At 46.5% G+C, this 23,931-nt stretch overlaps 1 protein-coding gene across 1 annotated transcript in view; it reads left to right on the top strand.

Annotated features, from left to right (window-relative positions):
- The first annotated feature begins 1,123 nt into the window (after positions 1 to 1,123).
- Positions 1,124 to 23,931, top strand: part of FBXO32 (F-box protein 32) — a 43,475-nt gene continuing 20,667 nt past the window's right edge. The window contains exons 1-4 of the mRNA XM_082257938.1: positions 1,124 to 1,295; positions 17,397 to 17,506; positions 17,817 to 17,866; positions 20,431 to 20,523. Coding sequence (XP_082114064.1) covers positions 1,183 to 1,295; positions 17,397 to 17,506; positions 17,817 to 17,866; positions 20,431 to 20,523 — 366 coding nt within the window. The 5' untranslated portion in view covers positions 1,124 to 1,182. The remainder of the gene's footprint in view (positions 1,296 to 17,396; positions 17,507 to 17,816; positions 17,867 to 20,430; positions 20,524 to 23,931) is intronic.

Below are 23,931 nucleotides of genomic sequence, written 5' to 3'. Positions count from 1 at the left end.
CTTGATAGGAGTGTATTCCTTAGAGCCTTTACCTCCACACGTTCACCCAGTGCTAATGTATGTACTGCTTACCAGAAGTACAGGACCCCTTGATTATAGGGGGTCACAAGCGCATGTTTATCCTCACTCAATCCGTCTAGACACTCCACCAATGTAGCGTGGTGATTTGTATGAGCCAGGCACTCTCTCACCACCGAGAGTGTGTAGCCAGACCAATGGTTAATTGCAGGACCAAGCTGCCTTCTGTCCCCCAACACATCCTCAGCTTTCCACTCAACCTCCTGCCTTTCTTTTATGCTATTCACTGGTCCTGAGTGAGGAGTCGAGGCAGAGCTCTATCACCTGTATGCTGCCACGGAGGCACCAGGAAAACGGAAAATTGTTTCATACTTACCGTAACTTTCCATTCCTGGTGCCTATCTATGGCAGCATATGCTCTCACCCCTGGTATTCTATATTACGGTTAATGATGGGACAGGGGCTAGGCCTCTCTTTTATGCTATTCACTGGTCCTGAGTGAGGAGTCGAGGCAGAGCTCTATCACCTGTATGCTGCCACGGAGGCACCAGGAAAAAGTTTTGCCTATAGTTCTACTTTAAGCTTGCAGGGGGGGGCGGAATTTTTTTATTTTATTTTAGAACCTACCACTTTAAGGGGTTAAATACAAATGTACAATCAGATTGCATAGTGTATGGCCAGCTTCAATGTCATCTAGTTTATTTTTAAATATACCTTTTATTTTTAGATATATGTTAACAAGTAGTTAAACAAAATAAACTTGCCGGGATCTAGGGATTTAAGATACAACTGGTCGCTTTATAAAATGAAGGTTAATTCAAAGGACAAGCAATTTAGGGACAGTTCTTTTAAAGACAGGACTTTCCCGGGAACAGGAGGCGGTGGGTAGGGGAAGGGGCTCTGTTTAGCCCATAGAGATGGCAGATACAATGTGTCAGAGCTGCAGCTGTTGGTCTCAGGACACAGCCAAGGATCCAGTTTCCAATTTTGCAATAACAAAGCCTCAGCATAAACAAAGCCACGTGTCAGCGGAGGGGAGGGGCCAGCACTTCCGGCAACAAAGGCTGCGCTATAAATAGCCCAGCTCAGGCTGAGAACACTAGACTGAGAACACTGCAAGAGGACTGAAAACAGAGAGGCCATCAGCTGGTCCCGCAGACAATAATGCCTTTCCTAGGACAGGACTGGAGGTCCCCCGGGCAGAGCTGGGTGAAGACAGACGATGGATGGAAGAGATTTCTGGATGAACACAGCAATTACGTCAGCGACATCAACAGGTGAGTTCAAGGACGAGCGAAACTGGCTGACGGTGGACTACAAGTCTCAGCCGGGCCTTTTGAAGTTACAATTTTTATTTTTTTAAATGAGGCGGAAAAAATCTTGGCAATGAGAGGTTTGATTGGACGTTGACAGCCAAGGACATTTCCAGGGACAAATGGTTTTTATTGCTGTCACTTGAAATCAGGAACCGTGATTGATTCTTCGGGTCGTAAAACCCTAAACCGTTGTTTGAATAATGCTGGCCATACACGCATAGATTTCTTATATTCAGGCCATACAGATTGCTCCATCCGCCTTATACAGCGCAGATGGACAGATCTCCTCTGCTGGCTATTACATTCTGCACTAGGGTTGTCACCTCGTCCCTTTAAACCAGGACACATAATAATTACACTGGTTCTGTGGCTGATTAAGGTGGTAATTAAACTCACTTAGTGCTTTATCTGCATTAAATCAGCCTCAGAAACGGTGTAATTAATAGGTGTCCTGGATTAAGTCCCGATGTAAGACATCGCATGTGATTCGCACTGCTGTGCAAATCACATGCGATGTCTGTGCAATGCGAATTTAGCCATACAGATTGCATGGCTGAATTTGCATCGCATTCGGACCCTTTTTTTTGGTCCGCACAAGAATCAGAGCGCATGGGTGTTCACCCCTCTGCGATCCGATTCCTGTCCAAACTGACAGTTTGCACTGCGATATGCAAACTAATCTGGGGGTGTCATTAACTTTGTATTGACACCCCCAGCAGTTCACATATAGCAGTGTGAACTGCCTGCGAGTCAGGTGCGATGCGGGAACCCGCAGTGGATTCGCAGGGTTCCCGCTTCGCACCAATGTGAACCGGCACTAAAGGGATGAGGGGGCAACCCTATCCCTGGCAGGGGGCAACCCTATCCCTGGCAGGGGGCAACCCTATCCCTGGCAGAATACCTGAAAAACGGCTGCTTCTGATTGGATACAGCAGCTGTTTGCCCGACAATTTACCAACCATCTCCGAACCGATTGAACCATCAACTTTTCTTGGGTCTAATTTTCGGCGAAATTGGATGAAATATGAACATACGTATGGCAGACGTAACCCGGGCTATTGTTTGTACACAGCGCCAAGGAATTCTGGAATGCTGCAGAACATTAACTTGCCCGATCATAGTTTACAGCGTGACGTTCCCGTCACCATTAACCCCCCCCTGGGGGGACTTATTAATTAAATTAAAGCTGTCTGCACTGTGGTAGCCAATCAGATTCAGACGTACTTGCTAATATCCAGAACACGTTTAGTTGCATTGAGTAAACAGACTGTCCTTGATTCCGGTGATTTGGTGTATATGGGCCAATCAATGTTGGAGGAAAGTCAAGTGTCTGTTTATACATGGGGCACAACAACAACGGGGCACTGCAGACCCAGAACACCGCTGCTGCAAGATAGTACTGCGACTGAATTAATTAATGTATAGGAATGAGTTTATGAAGTCTGAAATTGCATCCTGTGTAAACTGTAGAAATGAAATTCTTTCTTTTCATCTGTTAAATATATCACGGAAAAGGGAATTTGGAGATTTGAAGGAGGCTGAGAGCAATAGAAGGGACATTACTATTCATACTAAAGCTGGATACACACTATACAACTTTTGTTGGTAGATTTCCTTTAGATTTACCTTCAACTATGTAGTACAAGGGCCTGCCTGATTGCATACAAATTGAAAGTGTCTGACCTCATATTATATGGTTTTGGTAAGTCTAACGGAAAAAACCTAAAGAAAATTGTATAGTAGTTATAAATTTTTTTTTTTAACCATAGTTGATCCAAGTTGATCCAACCAGTGACCTACTGAGCTGATAATTTCCTGTTCCATGTTATCATTTTTCCCAGTTCTCCCTGTAGACTTCAAAACAAGGAATGAGAGGGAGGTGTTCTGTAGTCCTGTCCAAGGGGGGCAATGCTTCTTCACGTTGCAGTAAGTGAGCATTGTCACTCCAGAGCAGGAAGTGTTACTGGCAGGATCACCAGGTACAAATGAAAGAATAAAGAAAACTAATGCAGCCACCCACAAGAACTGGCAAGCTGCAAAACTGTATAATTAAAGCTTTTGTTTGATGGTTGTAAATATGATTTAAATGTTTGTAAATATGATTTAAATGTATATTAAACCAATTTATCTGTACAGCTACATGAAAGAAGAGACTATGGGGTTGATTTACTAAAGGCAAATAGACTGTGCACTTTGCAAAGTTGCAGTTGCTCCAGAGCTTAGTAAATGAGCAGAAGCTCTGCTGGCTTCCATCATCCAATCATGTGCAAGCAAAATTGCTGTTTTTTTCCTAGCACATGATTCGGTGTTCTTTGCAAAGTGAAGCTTTCCTCATTTACTAAGCTCTGGAGCAACTGCACTTTACAAAGTGCACTATTTGCCTTTAGTAAATCAACCCCTATAAATGCATTTAACAAACCTCATAGAAGTATTAGCAATAAAGGGAGTTGATTTACTAAAGACAAATAACTTGTGTACTTTGCAAGTGCAGTTTCTCTAGAGCTTAGTAAATTAGGGGACATTCTGCTGACTTCCATCATCCAATCATGTGTATGCAAAAATGCTGTTTTTTTATGTTGCTGGCATGTGATTGGGTATTTTTGTAGTGAAGCTTCACCTCCACTACAAAAATACCCAATCACATGCAAGCTAAATAAAAAAGAATAAAAAAAACAGCATTTTTGCTTACACATGATTGGGTTATGGAAGTCAGCAGAACGTCCCCTAATTTACTAAGCTCTGGAGCAACCGCCGTAAGTTTACCTTTAGTAAATCAGCCCCAGCCATAGCTGCACGATAGGTGTGAGGGCCACATGAAATGGCCTTGCAGGTCAGATTCGACCCCCCAGGCCTTACGTTTGACACATATGCAGTAGAGAGTCTCCTCCCCTCCTGAAGACTCCTGGGATGTATGACATTTGCCTAGGCCAGAAACCAAGAAGTAATGAAAGAAATGTAAGAAATGTTTAAAACAAGTAAATATAATCTACTTTTCTATCTATTTACTATTGCTAGCCGCACGAGAATTAAAAATAATCATGATTGATTGTGAGAGTGAAGTTACACTTTGAATATACTTGTGTTTACATGCATTTAGAGGCATTCGGAGCTTGGATGCACAAAATTCTGAACACCCCGGGAGTTATAATACAATAGAAAAATATTCTACGCATGTAGAAATGTCCTATAGCGGCAGGTTTGTCTATGGCAGTGTGAATGAGGCCCATACACGGGCAGAGCGGGGGGCCGCGATGCAGCAATTTCCTGGTCATGAGATGTAAACACAGGCCCTGCCGCCCGGCTCATGGAGCTTTCTAGACATCCAGTTCCCTGCTGCCTGTGTGTGTGATCTGAGATGGCTTTGAACGGCATGTTGTTTTTGTTTCTCTTGTGGTAGGCATGTGACTCAAAGTGCCGTGTTTCCTCCGGCAGATGGCGCCATGCTCGGCCCTGGCAGGGGGCCCGGATTATGGCGGGGATCAGGACAGATCTGGATGACATTGCCCAGAATCTCTTGGCAGCTGTTACTGTACTGTGTGCTCAGGATTGTAGAAGAGCTCTGTGTGTGTGATGATGGTACACCGGGCTTTAAAGGGGATCCGTCCCTGATCTAAGCCGGTGCTGACGCGCAACAGTTTGCTGATTTGATAGAAATGACGCATTACTGCTGAACTTTGATTTTATAGTGCAGGTGATGTGCCATGATAGCTAGGAATAAATACACTTGAAGGTGGAAACTAGTTTTAGTTGACCACTAAGGATACATTCATACCTCTGCAGGTGCAATGATGCATGTGCGATTTGGGGTGTAATGTTTAGAGCAGCACATTGAATTCAGTGGGCTGCCCTATGCGTGAAAATTAAACAAAAGTACAAGCACCTTTTTTGATTTGCAGCACACTGAATCATGTGGTACTTTGTTACCATGTGTTTTGGTGCACGTATTCTCAGGAGGCAGGAGCAGCCTGTGTCCTAGCAACAGATGGATGCTAAATGGCAGGAGCAGCCTGTGTCCTATTAACAGATGGATGCTAGATGGCAGGAGCAGCCTGTGGTCCTAGGAGCGAAGGACACTAGGAGGCAGGAGTAGCATGTGGTCCTAGGAGTGAAGGATGCTAGGAGGCAGGAGCAGCCTGTGGTCCTAAGAGCGAGGGACGCTAGGAGACAGGAGTAGCCTGTGGTCCTAGCAACAAAGGGCGCTAGGAGGCAGGAGCAGCCTGTGTTTCTAGCAACGAAGGGCGATAGGAGGCAGCAGCAGCAGCCTGTGTTTCTAGCAACGAAGGGCGCTAGGAGGCAGGAGCAGCCTGTGGTCCTAGCAATGAAGGGCGCTAGGAGGCAGGAGTAGCCTGTGGTCCTAGCAACAAAGGGCGCTAGGAGGCAGGAGCAGCCTGTGTTTCTAGCAACGAAGGGCGCTAGGAGGCAGGAGCAGCCTGTGGTCCTAGCAATGAAGGGCGCTAGGAGGCAGGAATAGCCTGTGGTCCTAGCAACAAAGGGCGCTAGGAGGCAGGAGCAGCCTGTGTTTCTAGCAACGAAGGGCGCTAGGAGGCAGCAGCAGCAGCCTGTGTTTCTAGCAACGAAGGGCGCTAGCAGGCAGGAGCAGCCTGTGGTCCTAGCAATGAAAAGCGCTAGGAGGCAGGAGTAGCCTGTGGTCCTAGCAACAAAGGGCGCTAGGAGGCAGGAGCAGCCTGTGTTTCTAGCAACGAAGGGCGCTAGGAGGCAGGAGCAGCCTGTGGTCCTAGCAATGAAGGGCGCTAGGAGGCAGGAGTAGCCTGTGGTCCTAGCAACAAAGGGCGCTAGGAGGCAGGAGCAGCCTGTGTTTCTAGCAACGAAGGGCGCTAGGAGGCAGCAGCAGCAGCCTGTGTTTCTAGCAACGAAGGGCTCTAGGAGGCAGGAGCAGCCTGTGGTCCTAGCAACAAAGGGCGCTAGGAGGCAGGAGCAGCCTGTGTTCCTAGCAACGAAGGGCACTAGGAGGCAGGAGCAGCCTGTGTTCCCAGCAAGGAAGGGCGCTAGGAGGCAGGAGCAGCCTGTGGTCCTAGCAAGGAAGGGCGCAAGGAGGCAGGAGCAGCCTGTGGTCCTAGCAAGGAAGGACGCTAGGAGGCAGGAGCAGCCTGTGGTCCTAGCAAGGAAGAACGCTAGGAGGCAGGAGCAGCCTGTGGTCCTAGCAAGGAAGGACGCTAGGAGGCAGGAGCAGCCTGTGGTCCTAGCAAGGAAGGACGCTAGGAGGCAGGAGCAGCCTGTGGTCCTAGCAAGGAAGGACGCTAGGAGGCAGGAGTAGCCTGTGGTCCTAGCAAGGAAGGATGCTAGGAGGCAGGAGTAGCCTGTGGGCCTAGCAAGGAAGGACGCTAGGAGGCAGGAGCAGCCTGTGGTCCTAGCAAGGAAGGACGCTAGGAGGCAGGAGCAGCCTGTGGGCCTAGCAAGGAAGGACGCTAGGAGGCAGGAGCAGCCTGTGGTCCTAACAAGGAAGGACGCTAGGAGGCAGGAGCAGCCTGTGGTCCTAGCAAGGAAGGATGCTAGGAGGCAGGAGCAGCCTGTGGTCCTAGCAAGGAAGGATGCTAGGAGGCAGGAGCAGCCTGTGGGCCTAGCAAGGAAGGACAATAGGAGGCAGGAGCAGCCTGTGGTCCTAGCAAGGAAGGACGATAGGAGGCAGGAGCAGCCTGTGGTCCTAGCAAGGAAGGACGCTAGGAGGCAGGAGCAGCCTGTGGTCCTAGCAAGGAAGGACACTAGGAGGCAGGAGCAGCCTGTGGTCCTAGCAAGGAAGGACACTAGGAGGCAGAAGCAGCCTGTGGTCCTAGCAAGGAAGGACGCTAGGAGGCAGGAGCAGCCTGTGGTCCTAGCAAGGAAGGACGCTAGGCAGCTTACTTCTATCAATTGTGTTTAATCAGCAGCAGACGCTGATGACTTCATGTTGTCACCCTGGAGGCCAACAGACATCATGTACGCTGAAAAATTGTACGCATGATATAAGCATTGCTTTATTTCGAGATATCTTGCTGCCAGCAAATTCTGTAGGGTTCATGCACATAGTTATTTGTAAGCATTTTCTCAAGCATAATTTTGCAGGCCCTTTTCTGCACCCTGGGAGCTTTATGTGCCATGTACAGCCTGCCATACAAGTGAACCATTTGTGTTCGGGAAAAACTTTGGATACAAATGCACTGGTAAATGCAGATGCAAAGAAGCATCAGCGTTTGCGTACGGCTGCGTACAGCCATTCACATGTATGGCAGGCTGTATGCGGCACATGTGGCTCGCTGGGCACAGGAGAGCCACATGGAAATTTACACTAGGTGCATAGAACACCTACATATAGCTGTGAGCATGAAATCTTAAAGAAAGAGGAATATTGTTTTGTTCTGCAGAGAATGTAATAGAATAATACAGCTGGAGAATAAACCCAGCCATACAGTAAGGCCAGGACCATCTTTAATATTGATTGGACCCTGGGCAAATATTTTCTTGGGCCCTCCAAAATCCACTTATTACCTATTTGCAGGCAGTGGAGGCTCAAGGGCCAGCTGCTTTGGGCCCCACAACAACGACTGGGCCCTGGGCAGTTGCCCCTTTTGCCCTGTGTTAAAGACGGCCCTGAGTAAGGCCCCGATCATATATCGCAGAAACAAGTGTTCATGCTTGCAATTTTTGTGAATTTTCATGTGTTTCCACTTCCCATGCATAGGGCAGCTCATTCCCTTCAATGGGCTTGCCTATGCACACGTATCGCCCAGTAGAAGCTCCTGCTCCTCTATGGGTGACAAGCTTGGCTTGATTTTTTTATTTATTTTTTTTTAAAAGCACATTTTGCTGCTCGATTTTGTAGCGCAAAATCGCGCGGCATTTGGGGTGCCATAAGAATATTAGGGCCCTGGGACGGTTGTACCTCACACGACCCATCATAGTCCAGGCGCAGGCAGAGCGGTGGAATAGAATTCTTGTGGTTTGTGTCATTCTAGAAAACAAGACGTTATTTATAGAGCCGTGTCTGGAAGTAGAACTCAGATCTAAAGCTCTCCATTGTGACGGCCTGCGCCTCCGGTGTGTTACCAGGGGCCTACTGACGGCCTGTTGTGATAAGCAATGCATTCACCAGACAGAAGTTTCCATCTGCCTAAAATAGTCCGGAACATTCATAGAACGAACGCCGGTTTACTGTCAGCGTGTTTTTGTGTTTACGGAGAATGTAAAGCACAATCAGCTTTTCAGTGTCAAGTCAAGGCCTCCAAATTAAGATACTAAAAGGATACAAATGTACCAAATGGATAAAAGGAGATCTGACATTGGATTTTTTTTTTTTATGTGAAGGCAAACATTTTAGCCCCTTTCAATAAGGCCTCATTCACACCAGATGTACTGAAGCCTATGGCTATGGAGGGCTTTGTTGAGCTGCATTGGTATGCATAGGTGTTCCAGGGGCGTAACTACAGGGGTTGCAGGGGTTGCAATCGCTACCGGGCCCCATGCTCCAGGGGGCCCGGTAGCAAACCAGTGGGTGAACTTCTAGGATCTCAAAGGTCACACTTGAGACCGGGCCCTGGCATTTCACCACTGTGGGGAGGCCCCAAGATTGCAGGAAGGGGGCCCACTGCAGAACTTGTGAAAGGATCCTGATGCGGGACCATAATAAAAGGCCATGCAATGAGATTAAAGAGCCCCAGGATTAGTGGGAAGAGCCCCGGGCTTGAAGGGAAGGGCCCCGGCCAGGGGTCTGGGGGGCCCTTCATGATTTCTTGCATCGGGGCCCTGAAGGTTCTAGTTACGCCTCTGAGGTGTTCAGTGCATCCCTGTGCAGGAAGTCTCCTTAATATCAACTGAATGAACAGACGCTGTTCCCAATCTGACATCCATGCGGGTTCAGGTGTGTGCACGGCCCCGAACACAGACAATGTGCATTCAGATCTGTGCACCTGCTCTTGCATGCATGTCAGATTTGGCATGCGGCTGTGTCCGTGCAGCCACTGCGTCTGCATCCACTTCTATAGGCTGCCTGCATGTAGATGTGGAAAAAATCTGATCATGCATGCAGAGTGGGTGCAGTGAGAGATTTCCCCTTTACTCCTGTGCCCATGACCCATTGGGGAATGACCCCTTTACTCCTGTACTGATAGCCTTATTGGAAGATTCCCCCCTTTACTCCTGTACTGACGACCCCATTGGGAGATCCCCCCCCCTTTACTCCTGTACTGACGACCCCATTGGGCGATCCCCCCTTTACTCCTGTACTGATGACCCCATTGGGAGATTTCCCCCCCCCTCCCCCTTTACTCCTGTATTGACAACCCCATTGGGAGATTTCCCCCCCTCCCCCTTTACTCCTGTACTGATGACCCTATTGGGAGATTCCCCCCCCCCTTTAATCCTGTACTGATTATCCAGTGAGGTGATTTCCCCTTTACTTCTGTACTGACAACCGCATTGGGAGATTCCCCCCACCCTTTTCTTCTGTACTGATGACCCCATAGGGAGATTCCCCCCCCCCTTTACTCCTGTACTGATGACCCCATAGGGAGATTCCCCCCTCCCCTTTACGCCGGTATTGATAAACCCATTGGGAGATTCCCCACTCTCCATTTACTCCTGTACTGACGACCCCATTGGGAGATTCCCCCCTCCCCTTTAATCCTGTACTTATTACCCAATGAGGTGATTTCCCCTTTACTTCTGTACTGACGACCGCATTGGGAGATTCCCCCCCCCCTTTCCTCCTGTACTGATGACCCCATTGGGAGATTCCCCTCCCCCTTTACTCCTGTACTGATGACCTCATTGGTAGACCCCCCCCCTTTACTCCTGTACTTATTACCCAATGAGATTTCCCCTTTACTACTTTACTGACGAGCCCACTGGGAGATTCCTCCCCCTTTACACCTGTACTGACGACCCCATTGGGAGATTTCCCCCCGTTTACTCCAGTACTGATTACCCTATGGGGAAATTTCCTCCTTCACTCCTGTAGTGACGACCCCAATGGCAGATTCCTCCCCCTTTACTCCTGTAGTGACGACCCCATTGGGAGATTCCCCCCCCCCCCTTTACTCCTGTACTGACGACCCCATTGGGAGATTTCCTTCCTTTACTCCTGTACTGATTACCCAATGAGGAGATTTCCCCTTTACTCCTGTACTGACGACCCCATTGGGCGATTTCCCCCCCCCCCCTTTACTCCTGTACTGACGACCCCCATTGGGACATTTCCCCTTTACTCCTGTGCCAATGACCCCATTGGTTGATTTCCCCTTTACTGCTCCACTAATAAAACCACAGCTCAACTGCCTGTTCCCCCCCCCCCCCCATATAAACAAGGTTGTACACTTTAATTTCTCCTGACAAGGTTCAGTCCTGTGCTGGGAAATGGCAGCTGGAATGGTATTGATGACTGTGGAGCCAATAAAGAGTTCTTTGTAATGAGACCTTGACGTCCCTACTGAATTCTTCCCTGTGTTCTCTTCTTCTCCCCGCACACTGACCCCGCCAAGTCGATGAACCTGTGCCGTACCTGTAATTGTCAGGCGGTGTCTGTTTGCTGTGTGACTCACCTGTGCTATTCATCCATTATGTCACCGCTATGTGACCCCCTGGGGGGGGGGACCATCTCACTGCCTGGGATTGGAGCCAGGCACTGGTGCCATGCTAAAAGGAAGACCTATCACAGAAGGCGCATTATGTGAATGCCTTTCAATCAGCTGGTAGTGACACTGCTGTCAATTTGCTGCATTATGTAAGCCATTGTTGAGTAATATTTGTCATAACAGAGAAACCATTCATAAGCCTGACCCTGGATGCAGAACATGATCCTTGTAGGACTGCCATTAACTTCTTTCTCTGACCTGATATATAGAATATATTTGTAGGGATGGAGTTTGCAGCAATACAGGGTGTGCCACAGCTTTGGCTGAGTTGGCAAACCAAAAGACCTGTTCAACCGACCACCTAACCAAACCTCCAAAACGGGCGGCTGAGCCAGTTTTGCCACCCACCCTAACTGTAAAATAACAGCCAGATGGGGCTGTACACAGGCGGAGGCTGCAATACTTTGCTTCACGGGTGCAGCATTTTTAACTCATTGACAGGCAACACCACCTGTCAAACTTGCCCACTAAGTTCAACCATGTACAAAAAATGTGATTGCAGCACAGCATTAGGCCTCTTTTACACTATAAAACCCGATCAGACCATCCATTGCTCTCTATGGAGCAGCAGATGTGTCAGTGGACATGTGTCACTCGCCGGCATCCGATCCAATCCTGTCCGCTAAAAACAGACAGATGGGAATCCTTTCCCCCTTCGCCTGGCGAATCAGATGACAGTCAGATGGAAATGGACAGGTGGTCTGTATCCAACCAACAGCCCCATAGAGAACATAGGGCTGTGTCTGTGTCCGCTCTGCACCAGTGGAGCAAACACAGACCTGTCATCCACCTGCTAAGTGGGGAGATTCCCTACTGAGCGGGCAGATCCGCTGGTGGACTCCACCAGTGTGAAAGAGGCATTATAGGGTATATGAGGCAGTAAAAAGGTGATACAAGGCCTTCTTGCTGCCTGTCAAATGCCCTCTGAAAAGCTATCAAAATGTGGATCTCTTTAGAAGGCACTGCACTCCACCATGAATGTAAAAGAGCCCTTATGTGGCTTTATAGCTTCATATCCATCCCAGCTGGCTTATGTAGTGCAACATTAGAAATGTATACATACAGCTGCAGTGAATACAGTCAGTCAAACTTCTCTGTCTAAGCCCCCGTTCACATGGGCGCGATTTGACCGGTCAAATTGCATGTCAAATCGCACCCTTCTGCTGGCAACGGGAGCGCCCCAATCGGTGCGACGCCAACTTTGCGACGACACGTCAGCTTCCAAAAGTAGTTCCTGCAGGACTTTTGGCGACTTCGGGAGTCATTTCAATAGACATCTGTGCATAAATTCGCATAGATATCTTTCAAGTCGCCCCCCGAAGTCGGACTGAAATGCGACTTTGAAATGATGCAATTTCAGATACAGAACTTGCACGATTTAAAAGCTGCGTTGATGTGAATGAGGGCTAATCCTGCTTTACATTGCTTTGCTCATCAACAGAGTTCATCATTCGGTGCCCAGGTGTTGTTTCGCTGTTTAAAAATAGATTAATTGTTGCTTTTGATTATTGCTGAAGGATACTTTAATTATTAAATGTGTAAAAGACAAGACTGCCACCTAGTGGGCACTGGATAGCTAGATCAGGATGGATGGATCAGGATGGATGGATCAGGATGGATGGATCAGGATGGATGGATCAGGATGGATAGATCAGGATGGATAGATAGATCAGGATGGATAGATGGATCAGGATGGATCGATCAGGATGGATAGATAGATCAGGATGGATAGATCAGGATGGATATAGATAGATAGATAGATAGATAGATAGATAGATAGATAGATAGATAGATAGATAGATAGATAGATAGATAGATAGATAGATAGATAGATAGATAGATAGATAGATAGATAGATAGATATGGATGGATAGATCAGGATGGATGGATAGATATAGATGGATAGATAGATACAGAGATGGATCAGGATGGATGGATGGATAGATATAGATGGATGGATAGATAAGGATAGCTAGATAGATCAGGATGGATAGATGGATGGATGGATAGATACTGGTGCTGCGGAGGTTAATTTAGCGGAAGGGCCATGTCAAGAATGTCAACTATGCCCACCCTTTCTGCCCCCTCCTCCATTCACAGATGCTGTACTATAGCTTCCATTCATGAAAAGTGATCTATGAATGGATGAGGCAGACCTTCCATTTATCCATCCATCCTCCTATCATAGAGCATATCTTTTTCATGGAGGCTACAGTACAGCTCCTATGAAAGTAGACGGACCTTTCATTCACCCGTCCATCCTTCATAGAGTGCTTCATTGATGGAATCAGCTGCCATTGCTCACCTCATTTCAGAAACGCCAGTTTTCTGGCTGTGTGTGGTTAGAACTTTTGATCTACATGTCCGTTTTAAGTCAGGGGGCTCAGCATGCCAGCCAAGCAATGAGCATTTTTTTTAGTAGGTCAGTATCTAAAATCTGTGTTTCTACCAGCTTTCCTTTAGTCCCGGTTCACACATATATGCGATGTCAGACATTGCATGTGAGCGCGCTGCTCTGAAAATCAAATGCGATGTCTGTGCGATGCGAATTCAGCCATACAGATTGCATAGCTGAATTTGCATCGCATTCAGACCAAAGTCACAGGACCCTTTTTTTTGGTCCACACCAGAATCGGATCGCATGGGTGTTCACATCGGATTCATGTCCGAACTGACAGTTCATACTGCAATATGCGGGGTGTTGTTAACTTTGTATTGAAAGAGATTCACATATGGCCGTGTGAACTGCCTGCGAGTCGGGTGTGATGTGGGAACCCGCAGTGGATTTGCAGGGATCCCGCATCCCATATACGTATGTAAACCGGCACATACAGTGGGGATCGAAAGTTTGGGCACCCCAGGTAAAAATTTGTATTAATGTGCATAAAGAAGCCAAGGAAAGATGGAAAAATCTCCAAAAGGCATCAAATTACAGATTAGACATTCTTATAATATGTCAACAAAAGTTAGAACTGATCATCCGCTGACATCCGCAATCCCCATAGACATACATTATGTCCGTATATCATCCGCAAACGGATGGGATGATATGCGGACATACGGAGCGGATGACACAAGTGTCATCCGTGTCCGTGAAAAAAAAAGTGCCGCAGCGGAAGAAGAAATCGGAGCGGCCGTGTGAAAGAGCCCTAAGTCCAAACAGTTCACACAATACTGTAATCATGGCAGTCACTTGATTTGCATACTGCTATCCTTATCGTCATCCATGGTGCCAGCCCATTACATTAGGGCAGTGATGGCGAGCCTTGGCACCCCAGATGTTTTGGAACTACATTTCCCATAATGCTTAACTACGCTGAAGAGTGCATGAGCATTATGGGAAATGTAGTTCCAAAACATCTGGGGTGCCAAGGCTCGCCATCACTGCATTAGGGTGTGCATCCCAAATCTTATACACACAAGCCTTTCTCTGCAGCCTCAGCTGCACGGGGCAGTGAATGAATGGGAAGTGCTCTGTGCTGAGAGGCTTTCTGGTTCATTCACAACCTGAAGCATAGTAAACAGTTTTACTATGATTCAGTCAGGAATGGACACAGTGAGTAGGTGTGTTCATTTAGAAAAGGAACTATTCCCACCTAGCCCCCCCCCCCCCCCTCCATCTTGAAACATCCCCAGCAGAAGGGGAAAGGAGAGGAGGGAAGTCAGCAGCATTGGATGGCAGCCTGGGAAGTAGGGGGAATCGGCATCACCTAAAATGATTAGGGTGTGGCATAGAGTTCAATTCTGGATAAAATGAGAATAATGATTTTTGTTTTCTAGCAAAAAATACAGATTTTATCAACAAGTGTCTTAAAGGCTTAGTCTTTAAGAGGTTAACCTGACTTCCTTTACAGATGGAAGCTCATTGCTTTCTTCTAAAAGAAGGAAATGATACATTGTAAAACATTGTGTTTATTGTTATCTGGCAGCCTTAACAATATTGATAAACATTTGCAGGAGGTTTTTTTTTTTTTTTCCATCAGTGAGTGAGCAGAGAACAGCTCTGTAAGAATCGAGGACATGCCGTTTGTGTCTGGTCACACTTATGCGATGCGGGAAGGCTGCGAATTCGCAGCCTGTTCCCGCATCGCAAACGCACCCTGCCATATGCGATACGCTGGGGGTGTCAATGAAATGTTAACGACACCCCCAGTTTGATCGCATATCGCAGTGCGATCTTTACAGTTCGCACAGGATCGGATCGCACAAGTGTGAACCACTGTGCGATCCGATCCTGATGCGGCTGAAAAAAAGGGTCCTGTGCGACTTTGCTGCGGGTGCGGTGCGAATTTAGCCATACAAAGTGTATGGCTGAACTTGTACCGCACAGCCGATCGCATGTAATGAAGAAGTAGTGCGCTCCGATATTACATGCGATCGCCACAGCCGCAAGAATGTGAACCGGCACTTAAGATCGTGAGGGGGGGTGAATCGAGATTTTTTTTTTTTTTAACCATTATTCGCGCAGCTCTAGTGTGGCACAACCGATGCATGGCACAGGCAGAAGCAAAGAGGCTGCAGTTCCACAAAGAGATGTCATAAATTGCTTCTGGTAGCAGATTATATGCCTCCTGTTCATTCTCAGTTTAGTGCACTTCAACAACAGGCAATAGAATGAGGTAAAAAGACGAACCACAACACCTTTAAAAAATTAAACGTTTGGGTCTTCTGTTTTAGTTTTTTTTTTTTTGTTTGCTTTGAGACTGCGCCTGTTTTCTGTCATTTCCATTAAGGAGGAATACAACCAGAAGATGACTACTGAGAATAAATGAGGTTGTTATAAAGCAATACAGATTTGTTTTGAGGCGCGTTTAGAATGTAGGCATTCAATTCCCACCCCTGGCCATAAAACTGCCCCCCCTTTCTCCTCAATTCCCACCTCTGGCCATAAAACTGCCCCCTTCTCCTCAATTCCCACCTCTGGCCATAAAACTGCCCCCTTCTCCTCAATTCCCACATCTGGCCATAAAACTGCCCCCTTCTCCTCAATTCCCACCTCTGGCCATAAAACTGCCCCCTTCTCCTCAATTCCCACATCTGGCCATAAAACTGCCCCCTTCTCCTCAATTCCCACCTCTGGCCATAAAACTGCCCCCTTCTCCTCAATTCCCACCTCTGGCCATAAAACTGCCCCCCCTTTCTCCTCAATTCCCACCTCTGGCCATAAAACTGCCCCCTTCTCCTCAATTCCCACATCTGGCCATAAAACTGCCCCCTTCTCCTCAATTCCCACCTCTGGCCATAAAACTGCCCCCTTCTCCTCAATTCCCACATCTGGCCATAAAACTGCCCCCTTCTCCTCAATTCCCACCTCTGGCCATAAAACTGCCCCCTTCTCCTCAATTCCCACCTCTGGCCATAAAACTGCCCCCCCTTTCTCCTCAATTCCCACCTCTGGCCATAAAACTGCCCCCTTCTCCTCAATTCCCACCTCTGGCCATAAAACTGCCCCCTTCTCCTCAATTCCCACATCTGGCCATAAAACTGCCCCCTTCTCCTCAATTCCCACCTCTGGCCATAAAACTGCCCCCTTCTCCTCAATTCCCACCTCTGGCCATAAAACTGCCCCCCCCCCCTTTCTCCTCAATTCCCACCTCTGGCCATAAAACTGCCCCCCCCCCTTCTCCTCAATTCCCACCTCTGGCCATAAAACTGCCTCCTTCTCCTCAATTCCCACATCTGGCCATAAAACTGCCCCCCTTCTCCTCAATTCCCACATCTGGCCATAAAACTGCCCCCCTTCTCCTCAATTCCCACCTCTGGCCATAAAACTGCCCCCCCCCTTCTCCTCAATTCCCACCTCTGGCCATAAAACTGCCCCCCCCCTTACTCCTCAATTTCCACCTCTGGCCATAAAACTGCCCCCCCCCTTCTCCCTCTCCTCAATTTCCACCTCTGGCTATAAAACTGCCCCCCTTCTCCTCAATTTCCACCTCTGGCTATAAAACTGCCCCCCCTTCTCCTCAATTCCCACCTCTGGCCATACAACTGACCCCCCTTCTCCTCAATTCCCACCTCTGGCCATAAATTTGCCCCCCCCCCCTTAATTCCCTCCTCTGGCCATAAAACTGCCCCCCCCCTCTCCTCAATTCCCACCCTGGTCAAAACACTGCCCCCCTTCTCCTCAATTCTCACCTCTGGCCATAAATTTGCCCCCCCTCCTCAATTCCCACCTCTGGCCATAAAACTGCCCCCCCTTCTCCTAAATTCTCACCTCTGGCCATAAAACTGCCCCCCCCCCCCCCGCTTCTCCTCAATTCCCTCCTCTGGCCATAAAACTGCCCCCCTCCCAGATCTGCCCATACCAGAATGAATCCACAACCACATATCATGGGCCTTAAATTGATCAGAAATACTGTAGTTGGTATAGTTAGTGTTTTGTGTCTCCATATACATCCTGAATATTTTATAACCGCTTCTTGTTTTGTATCCTTTCCAGCTACTTCAATGTAGAAAACAATAAAGAGAATCTCTTCCACAATCTGAATTATGACATTGCTGCTAAGAAGAGAAAGAAGGATCTTCTGAATAACAACACAAAGACACAATGTAAGACAGTGTGTGGGTTTGTGTGTGCGCATGCGCGTGTATGTTTTATGAATTTAGTTAAAAATAGTTTTACTCTCCAGGCAAGCAGCCAAATACAAAGCGAAGGTCCAGTTCACTGTCCTTTGGACTTTAGTAGGGTCCCATTGGGGTCAGTGTTTGTCTGGCCTGAGAACTTCCATTAAGATTTTACAATGTTTAGAATATTCGCACTCGATGGTCTGTGCAGATTATTTATAGATCTAAAATTACATTTGCTGATTATTCTTCTCATGTTCTCTAATTAATTATTTTTTCATCATTGTCTGAACAGATTTCTACAAGGAAAAGTGGATCTATGTGCACAAAGGAAGCACCAAGGAGGTAAGGAGAATCTTCATTTCTTGTACAATTTACAATCAGTATAAATTGATACTTTTCTCACTTTATGGCCTCCTGCACACGGAGCGTTTTTACAGCGGCTGTTTTTGGCGTCAGATGTTTTTTTCTACAGCCAGTAAACTCCCCAGCAAGGTATCCTATGTGTCCATGCACACCTAGGCTGTTATCAGCCTTGCTAGATAGCAACCTAGATAACTAGTGGGTTTTGAATAGCGTTTTCAGCTGTTAAAACGCTCTAACATCAATAAACGCTGATAAACGCCAAAAAAGTGGCGTTTTTTTTACGTTTTTTATTCCTTTGCTTTTTTTTAAGCTTGGGTTCTGTTTTGAGGTGTCATTCATGGAACATAGCCTAGGTTCACACTGGTGCATGCTGAACATCGCATGTGATTTGCACCAAAAACGCACCGCATTCCTTTGCACATCACATGTGATATATGTGCAATGCAATTTGAGCCATATATTTTGTATGGCTCAAATTGCATCACATTTGCACCAAATGTTGTAGGACCCTTTAATTCCTCCACACCTAATTGCATTGCATGGGTGTGAACACCCATACGATGCAATTCTGGCAAGCGCACTGCATTTTGCAATCTGTTTCGGGGTATCGTTCAAGGAATATGAAGCCCTGTTGAGGTTGTGCCGATTTGGTATGAGATCAGAAACAAAGAAGGGTGTGTTGGGTGCTTGTGCCAATCAGGGTAGGGTCCGCACTTAAACGAAAATGGAAAAGAGGGGACTTCCAGGTAGTGCAAACTTCCGATGCTGTCACAGAGGGCAGCGCCGTAGACAGGCAGAAGCCGAAATCCCGCTGGCACATAGAGGAATCACACATCACACATCATTGTCTGAGGAAGGAGCTTTTGTGCGCATGCTCCGAAACGCGTTACGTCATCACCAGTGGACGAGCGGCTCACCGCCGTCCTTGGCCCGATCCGGCTCCCCCATTGGACTTCCCTGAGGTTTTGTCATCTCCCGGCTGCTGGCTCGGCCGGAGGGTGGAAGCACCAAGCCACTAAAGGGACTCAGGAGCCATAAAGATAAGCCATTGCCTTAATGTAAGTCCGTTATGTATGCTATGCAATAAACCTTTTCTGCTTCACTGAGTGGCGCCTGTCTTTTCTTCCTCGATTTGGTATGAGATTGTCATGTCGAATCACATGTCAAATCGGAGCCTAATGCCGGCAACAGCACTGTTTCACGCTAAAATCATTCAGTTGAACGCGCACGATTTTAAACTTGCATGTCAGTGCGACTTCGGGTCGATTTGATAGACCTCTGTACGGGTTCATGAACAGATGTCTATTGAAATCGCCCTGGAGTCACCAAAAGTAGTGCAGAAACTGCTTTTGGGAATCGGTGCACCGCCACAAAGTCAGGGTTGCACCAATTGGGATAATGATGTTGCTGGCACTCGGCTCTGATTTGACATGCGATTTCACATATCAAATCGCATTTCGAATCTGCCCGATGTGAACGGGGGCTTAATGTTCCATGAACGACACCCTGAAACAGATTGCAAAATGCAGTGAGCTTGACAGAATCGCATTGCATGGGTGTTCACACTCATGCGATGTGATTTTGATGTGGGGGGAAAAAAGGGTCCACATTTGCACCAAAATGTTGTAGGACCCTATTTTCCCATGCACCTAAATCTTATCACATGGGTGTGAACACCCATGCAATTAAATTCTGGCAAGCATTGCATTGTGGGAGTTGCTAAAATAGCAGGGAGGTGATTTTTAGCTAAAAAAAAAAAAAACGCTGACAGATGTTAAAAAACGCTAAAAAAAAACGCTGAAAAACTCACCACAAAGCTACTGGCGTTTTTTTAACATCCAGTGTGCATGAGGCCTTTTGTGTTATTTGTTTTAACATTTAGGTACCTAGATAGGGGTATTTTTTTTCACTACTGGGGGCTTAGCAGAGGTTGCCCTAGTTTCTCTCCATTCACTTAGGAATGAATATATAATAATAATTTGCAGAGCTATTCATCCTGCAAAACTGCATTCGTTGTGTGTGAGTGCTGGCACAATCGAAAGTCACCAGGCTATTTTCTCTCCAGGTTGTATGTTCTTCATTCATAAGAATACCATGAATCAGGGACATAGGGCCATTAGATGGTGCTGAAGAAATAAAAACTTGTTTCCTATGATCGGCATCTCTATCTAGTGGCCCTAATGCAGAATTTTCCTAAATCAAACTATTCTTATTAATGAAGAACATCTGACCTGGAGAGAAAACAGACCAGTAACTTTTGATTTTGCCAGCATTAACACAGAATGAATGGCGCTGCAATTTTTTAATAAATATACCCCTTACTGTCTGCCCTCATGGTGTAAAGTGCTGTGCTAAATAACTGTTGGCACTATATAAATCCTGTATAATAATAATAATAATAATAATAATAATAATAATAACGTCTGGTGGAAAAGTAGCTTTCTACCCATCAGGCACATGTGATCCTAGGCCTGCTGTGTCTCCTTAGAAGGATTTTCCAGTGGGGTCATTGCTTTTCTTTTTTTTTTTTTTTCCACCCCCAGCGCCATGGCTATTGCACTCTCGGAGAGGCTTTCAACCGATTAGATTTCTCCACTGCTATCATGGACATGCGGAAATTCAACTATGTTGTGAGAGTAAGTAGACAGCACTTTTTTTTCCTTGAAGTTGGTTTCTTTTCCATTAGAAATATATTGATTTTAATTTCTCCAACATCTGTCTAATTATTTGCTTTATTTTGGCTGCCTATGTATTCCAACCTAAAATACAGAATATTTGCTTTGTAAACTCTTGAGGTTGATGTCTGGAAAAATAGAGCAAAGAAAAAAAGAATTTGTGAATTTGTTTGCAAGGTTTTAACAGAACATGAAAGACAGAATCCTTTCTAATGCTGTCCTTCCTTATTTACTTTTTCTTTCCCTTCTTTTTTTTTCTACTTTGTTTTCCTGTATTCATACTTCTTCCCAGTTTTCCTTTCTATTTATTTCCTCACCTTCTCCCTATTTCTCTCCTTGTTCTTCCTCTCCTCCCTTTACTCTCCTTCCTTCGATTTCTCGCCTCCCCTTTCCTTTCCCTTTCTTTTCCTTATTCCTTTATACCTCTCCTTCTCCCTTTCCTTTCCTATTTTCTCCTTTCCATTCCTCACCGCCTCTTCCTTTTCTCATCATTATCTTCTCCTTTCCTTCTTTCCTTTCATTCACTTTTTCTTTCCATTTCTTTCCTTTTTACTTTTATTTTTCCTTTTACTTTCCTTCTCCATTCCTTCTTTTATTTTCCTTTCCACTCCAATCCTCTCGTCCTTTTCCTATCTTCCTTTTCTTCTCTTCCTTTTCCTTTCTTTTTCATTTCTTTCTTCCTATTTGCTTTCTTTCTTCCTTTTTTCCTTTCTTCCCTTTTCCTTTCTTCCTTTTCCCCTCTTTCCCCTTCCTGACTTCCTTTTTTTTCCCCTCTTTTCTTTCTACTCTTTCTTTCCCCTTCCTTTTCTTCCTTTTTCCTTTCCCTCCCCTTCCTTTTTTTCCCCTCTTCCTTTTCTTCCTTTTTCCCCCTTTTTTTCCCTCTTCCTTTTCCTTTTCTTCCTTTTTCCCCTTTTTTTCCTTTTTTTCCCCCTTCCTTTCTTCCTTTTTCTCTCCCCCCCCCATTTTCTTCAATTTCCTCTCCCCTCTTCCTTTTCCTGTTCTTCCTTTTTCCCTTTTTTTTTTCCCCTCTTCCTTTTCTTCCTTTTTCCCTTTTTTCCCTTTTTTTTCCCCCCTTCCTTTCTTCCTTACCCCCCCCCCACCCATTTTCTTCAATTTCCTCTCCCCTCTTCCTTTTCCTTTTCTTCCCTTTTCCCTTTTTTTCCCCTTCCTTTTCCTCCCCCCCACCCATTTTCTTCAATTTCCTCTCCCCTCTTCCTTTTCCTTTTCTTCCCTTTTCCCTTTTTTTCCCCTTCCTTTTCCTCCCCCACCCCCCTTTCTTCAATTTCCTCTCCCCTCTTCCTTTTCCTCTTCTTTTTTTTTTTTTTCCCTTTTTTTTTTTTTCTTTTCCCTTGCCTTCAATATTGTATAGGAAAAATGGATTTGTAACGGTTTAGCGCTCCTCCAACATAGAACACGAAATCCCCCTTTTAATTAATTTGAGCTCTAAATATTTTCCTCTGTGCGCTGTATTTGGGGAGAAATGCGTTTCCAGTTCCATGTTGTGTGTCCATACTGGTAGTTTGGGTGGTGTGTGTGATATGGTGGCTGCCAGAACCTGTTCATTTAGGACAGACAAAAGAAGTTTCTTGGCTGGAGAATGCTTCTCAGTAATAATATTTACTTTGGATTTGGCAGGCCTGATTAAAATGTAATTTACACAGCTGCCTCCATGCCAGGCTGGCAGTGTCTGTGTATTGTCAAGTCTGTATTTCCTTCAGTGCCAGAATACCATCAGCAGATTGGCGCATACACCATCCAGATAACCGGGTTCCTATTCAGTCTGGGCTGCCTTGGTAGTCACTTCATATCTTCTATGAAAGAGTGCGTCATACGGCGGAACAATACTTTCCATAGAGCCCCTTTTACTGTAATATATTTTGTCCTTAAAAATGAGTTCCAGCCAAAGAACCATCCACACAGCAGAAAGGCATATGGAAGAGCTGCCAATATATTAATATTTCTGTTCAGCCAGTCTTGTTATCCAACCAACACTGCCACAAAGCAAAGCCGGCATAGTAACACCAACATTGGGCATATACAACCATTTCCTGCATTTTCCCTGCCTCCAGCTTGCCTATTGGAGTAGGTGTACTGGTTAGGTCATCCCTGTGCTTTCAACCTTCTATAAACCTGCCAAAGCATCACCCCAGCCAGCCCCATGTACCTGAAACATGTTAGTATGTTAGCACTGCACAAGATACTAGAGCAGGGGTCTCCAAACTTTCTAAACAAAGGGCCAGTTTACTGTCCTTCAGACATTAGGAGGTCCGGACTGCGGCCATTGGAAGTAGAAAAGGTCTTGGAGTCTGTGGGAAAAAACAATGGCCCATCTTTGGTGTCAGTGGGAGGAATTGCATCCCTTCCTTAAAGCCATTGGAAGGAATTTTGTGCAATCATCAGTGTCATTGGAAGAAATTGTGCCCCATTAATGAAGTCATTGGGTGCCATTGTTGGTGTCGTTGAGAGAAATTGTTCCCCATCATTGGGAGGAATTATGCCCCATCACTAGTGTCAATGGGAGGAATTGTGTCCCATTGTTGGTATGATTGGGAGAAATTTTGCCCCATCTTTGGTGTCATTGGGAGGAATTGTGCCCCATCACTGGTGTCATTGGGAGGAATAGTGCCCCATCATTGGTGTCATTGGGAGGAATAGTGCCCCATCATTGGTGTCAGTGGGAGGAATAGTGCCCCATCATTGGTGTCATTGGGAGGAATAGTGCCCCATCATTGGTGTCAATGGGAGGAATAGTGTCCCATCACTGGTGTCAATGGGAGGAATAGTGCCCCATCACTGGTGTCATTGGGAGGAATAGTGCCCCATCATTGGTGTCAATGGGAGGAATAGTGCCCCATCACTGGTGTCCATGGGAGGAATAGTACCCCATCACTGGTGTCAATGGGAGGAATAGTGCCCCATCACTGGTGTCAATGGGAGCAATAGTGCCCCATCACTGGTGTCAATGGGAGGAATAGTGTCCCATCACTGGTGTCAATGGGAGGAATAGTGCCCCATCACTGGTGTCAATGGGAGGAATAGTGTCCCATCACTGGTGTCAATGGGAGGAATAGTGCCCCATCATTGGTGTAAGTGGGAGAAACAGTGCCCCATCATTGGTGTCATTGGGAGGAATAGTGCCCCATCATTGGTGTCATTGGGAGGAATAGTGCCCCATCATTGGTGTCATTGGGAGGAATAGTGCCCCTTCATTGGTGTCAGTGGAGGGATTTGTTCACCTTCATTGGTGTCAATGGGAGGAATAGTGCCCCATCACTGGTGTCAATGGGAGGAATTGTGCCCCATCACTGGTGTCAATGGGAGGAATTGTGCCCCATCACTGGTGTCAATGGGAGGAATTGTGCCCCATCA

The sequence above is a fragment of the Pelophylax lessonae genome (assembly GCF_965119305.1).
Source record: "Pelophylax lessonae genome assembly, chromosome: 5".
Classification (NCBI taxonomy): domain Eukaryota; kingdom Metazoa; phylum Chordata; class Amphibia; order Anura; family Ranidae; genus Pelophylax; species Pelophylax lessonae.
Note: the sequence above shows the minus strand (reverse complement) of the source record. Positions and strands in the feature narration are given on the sequence as shown.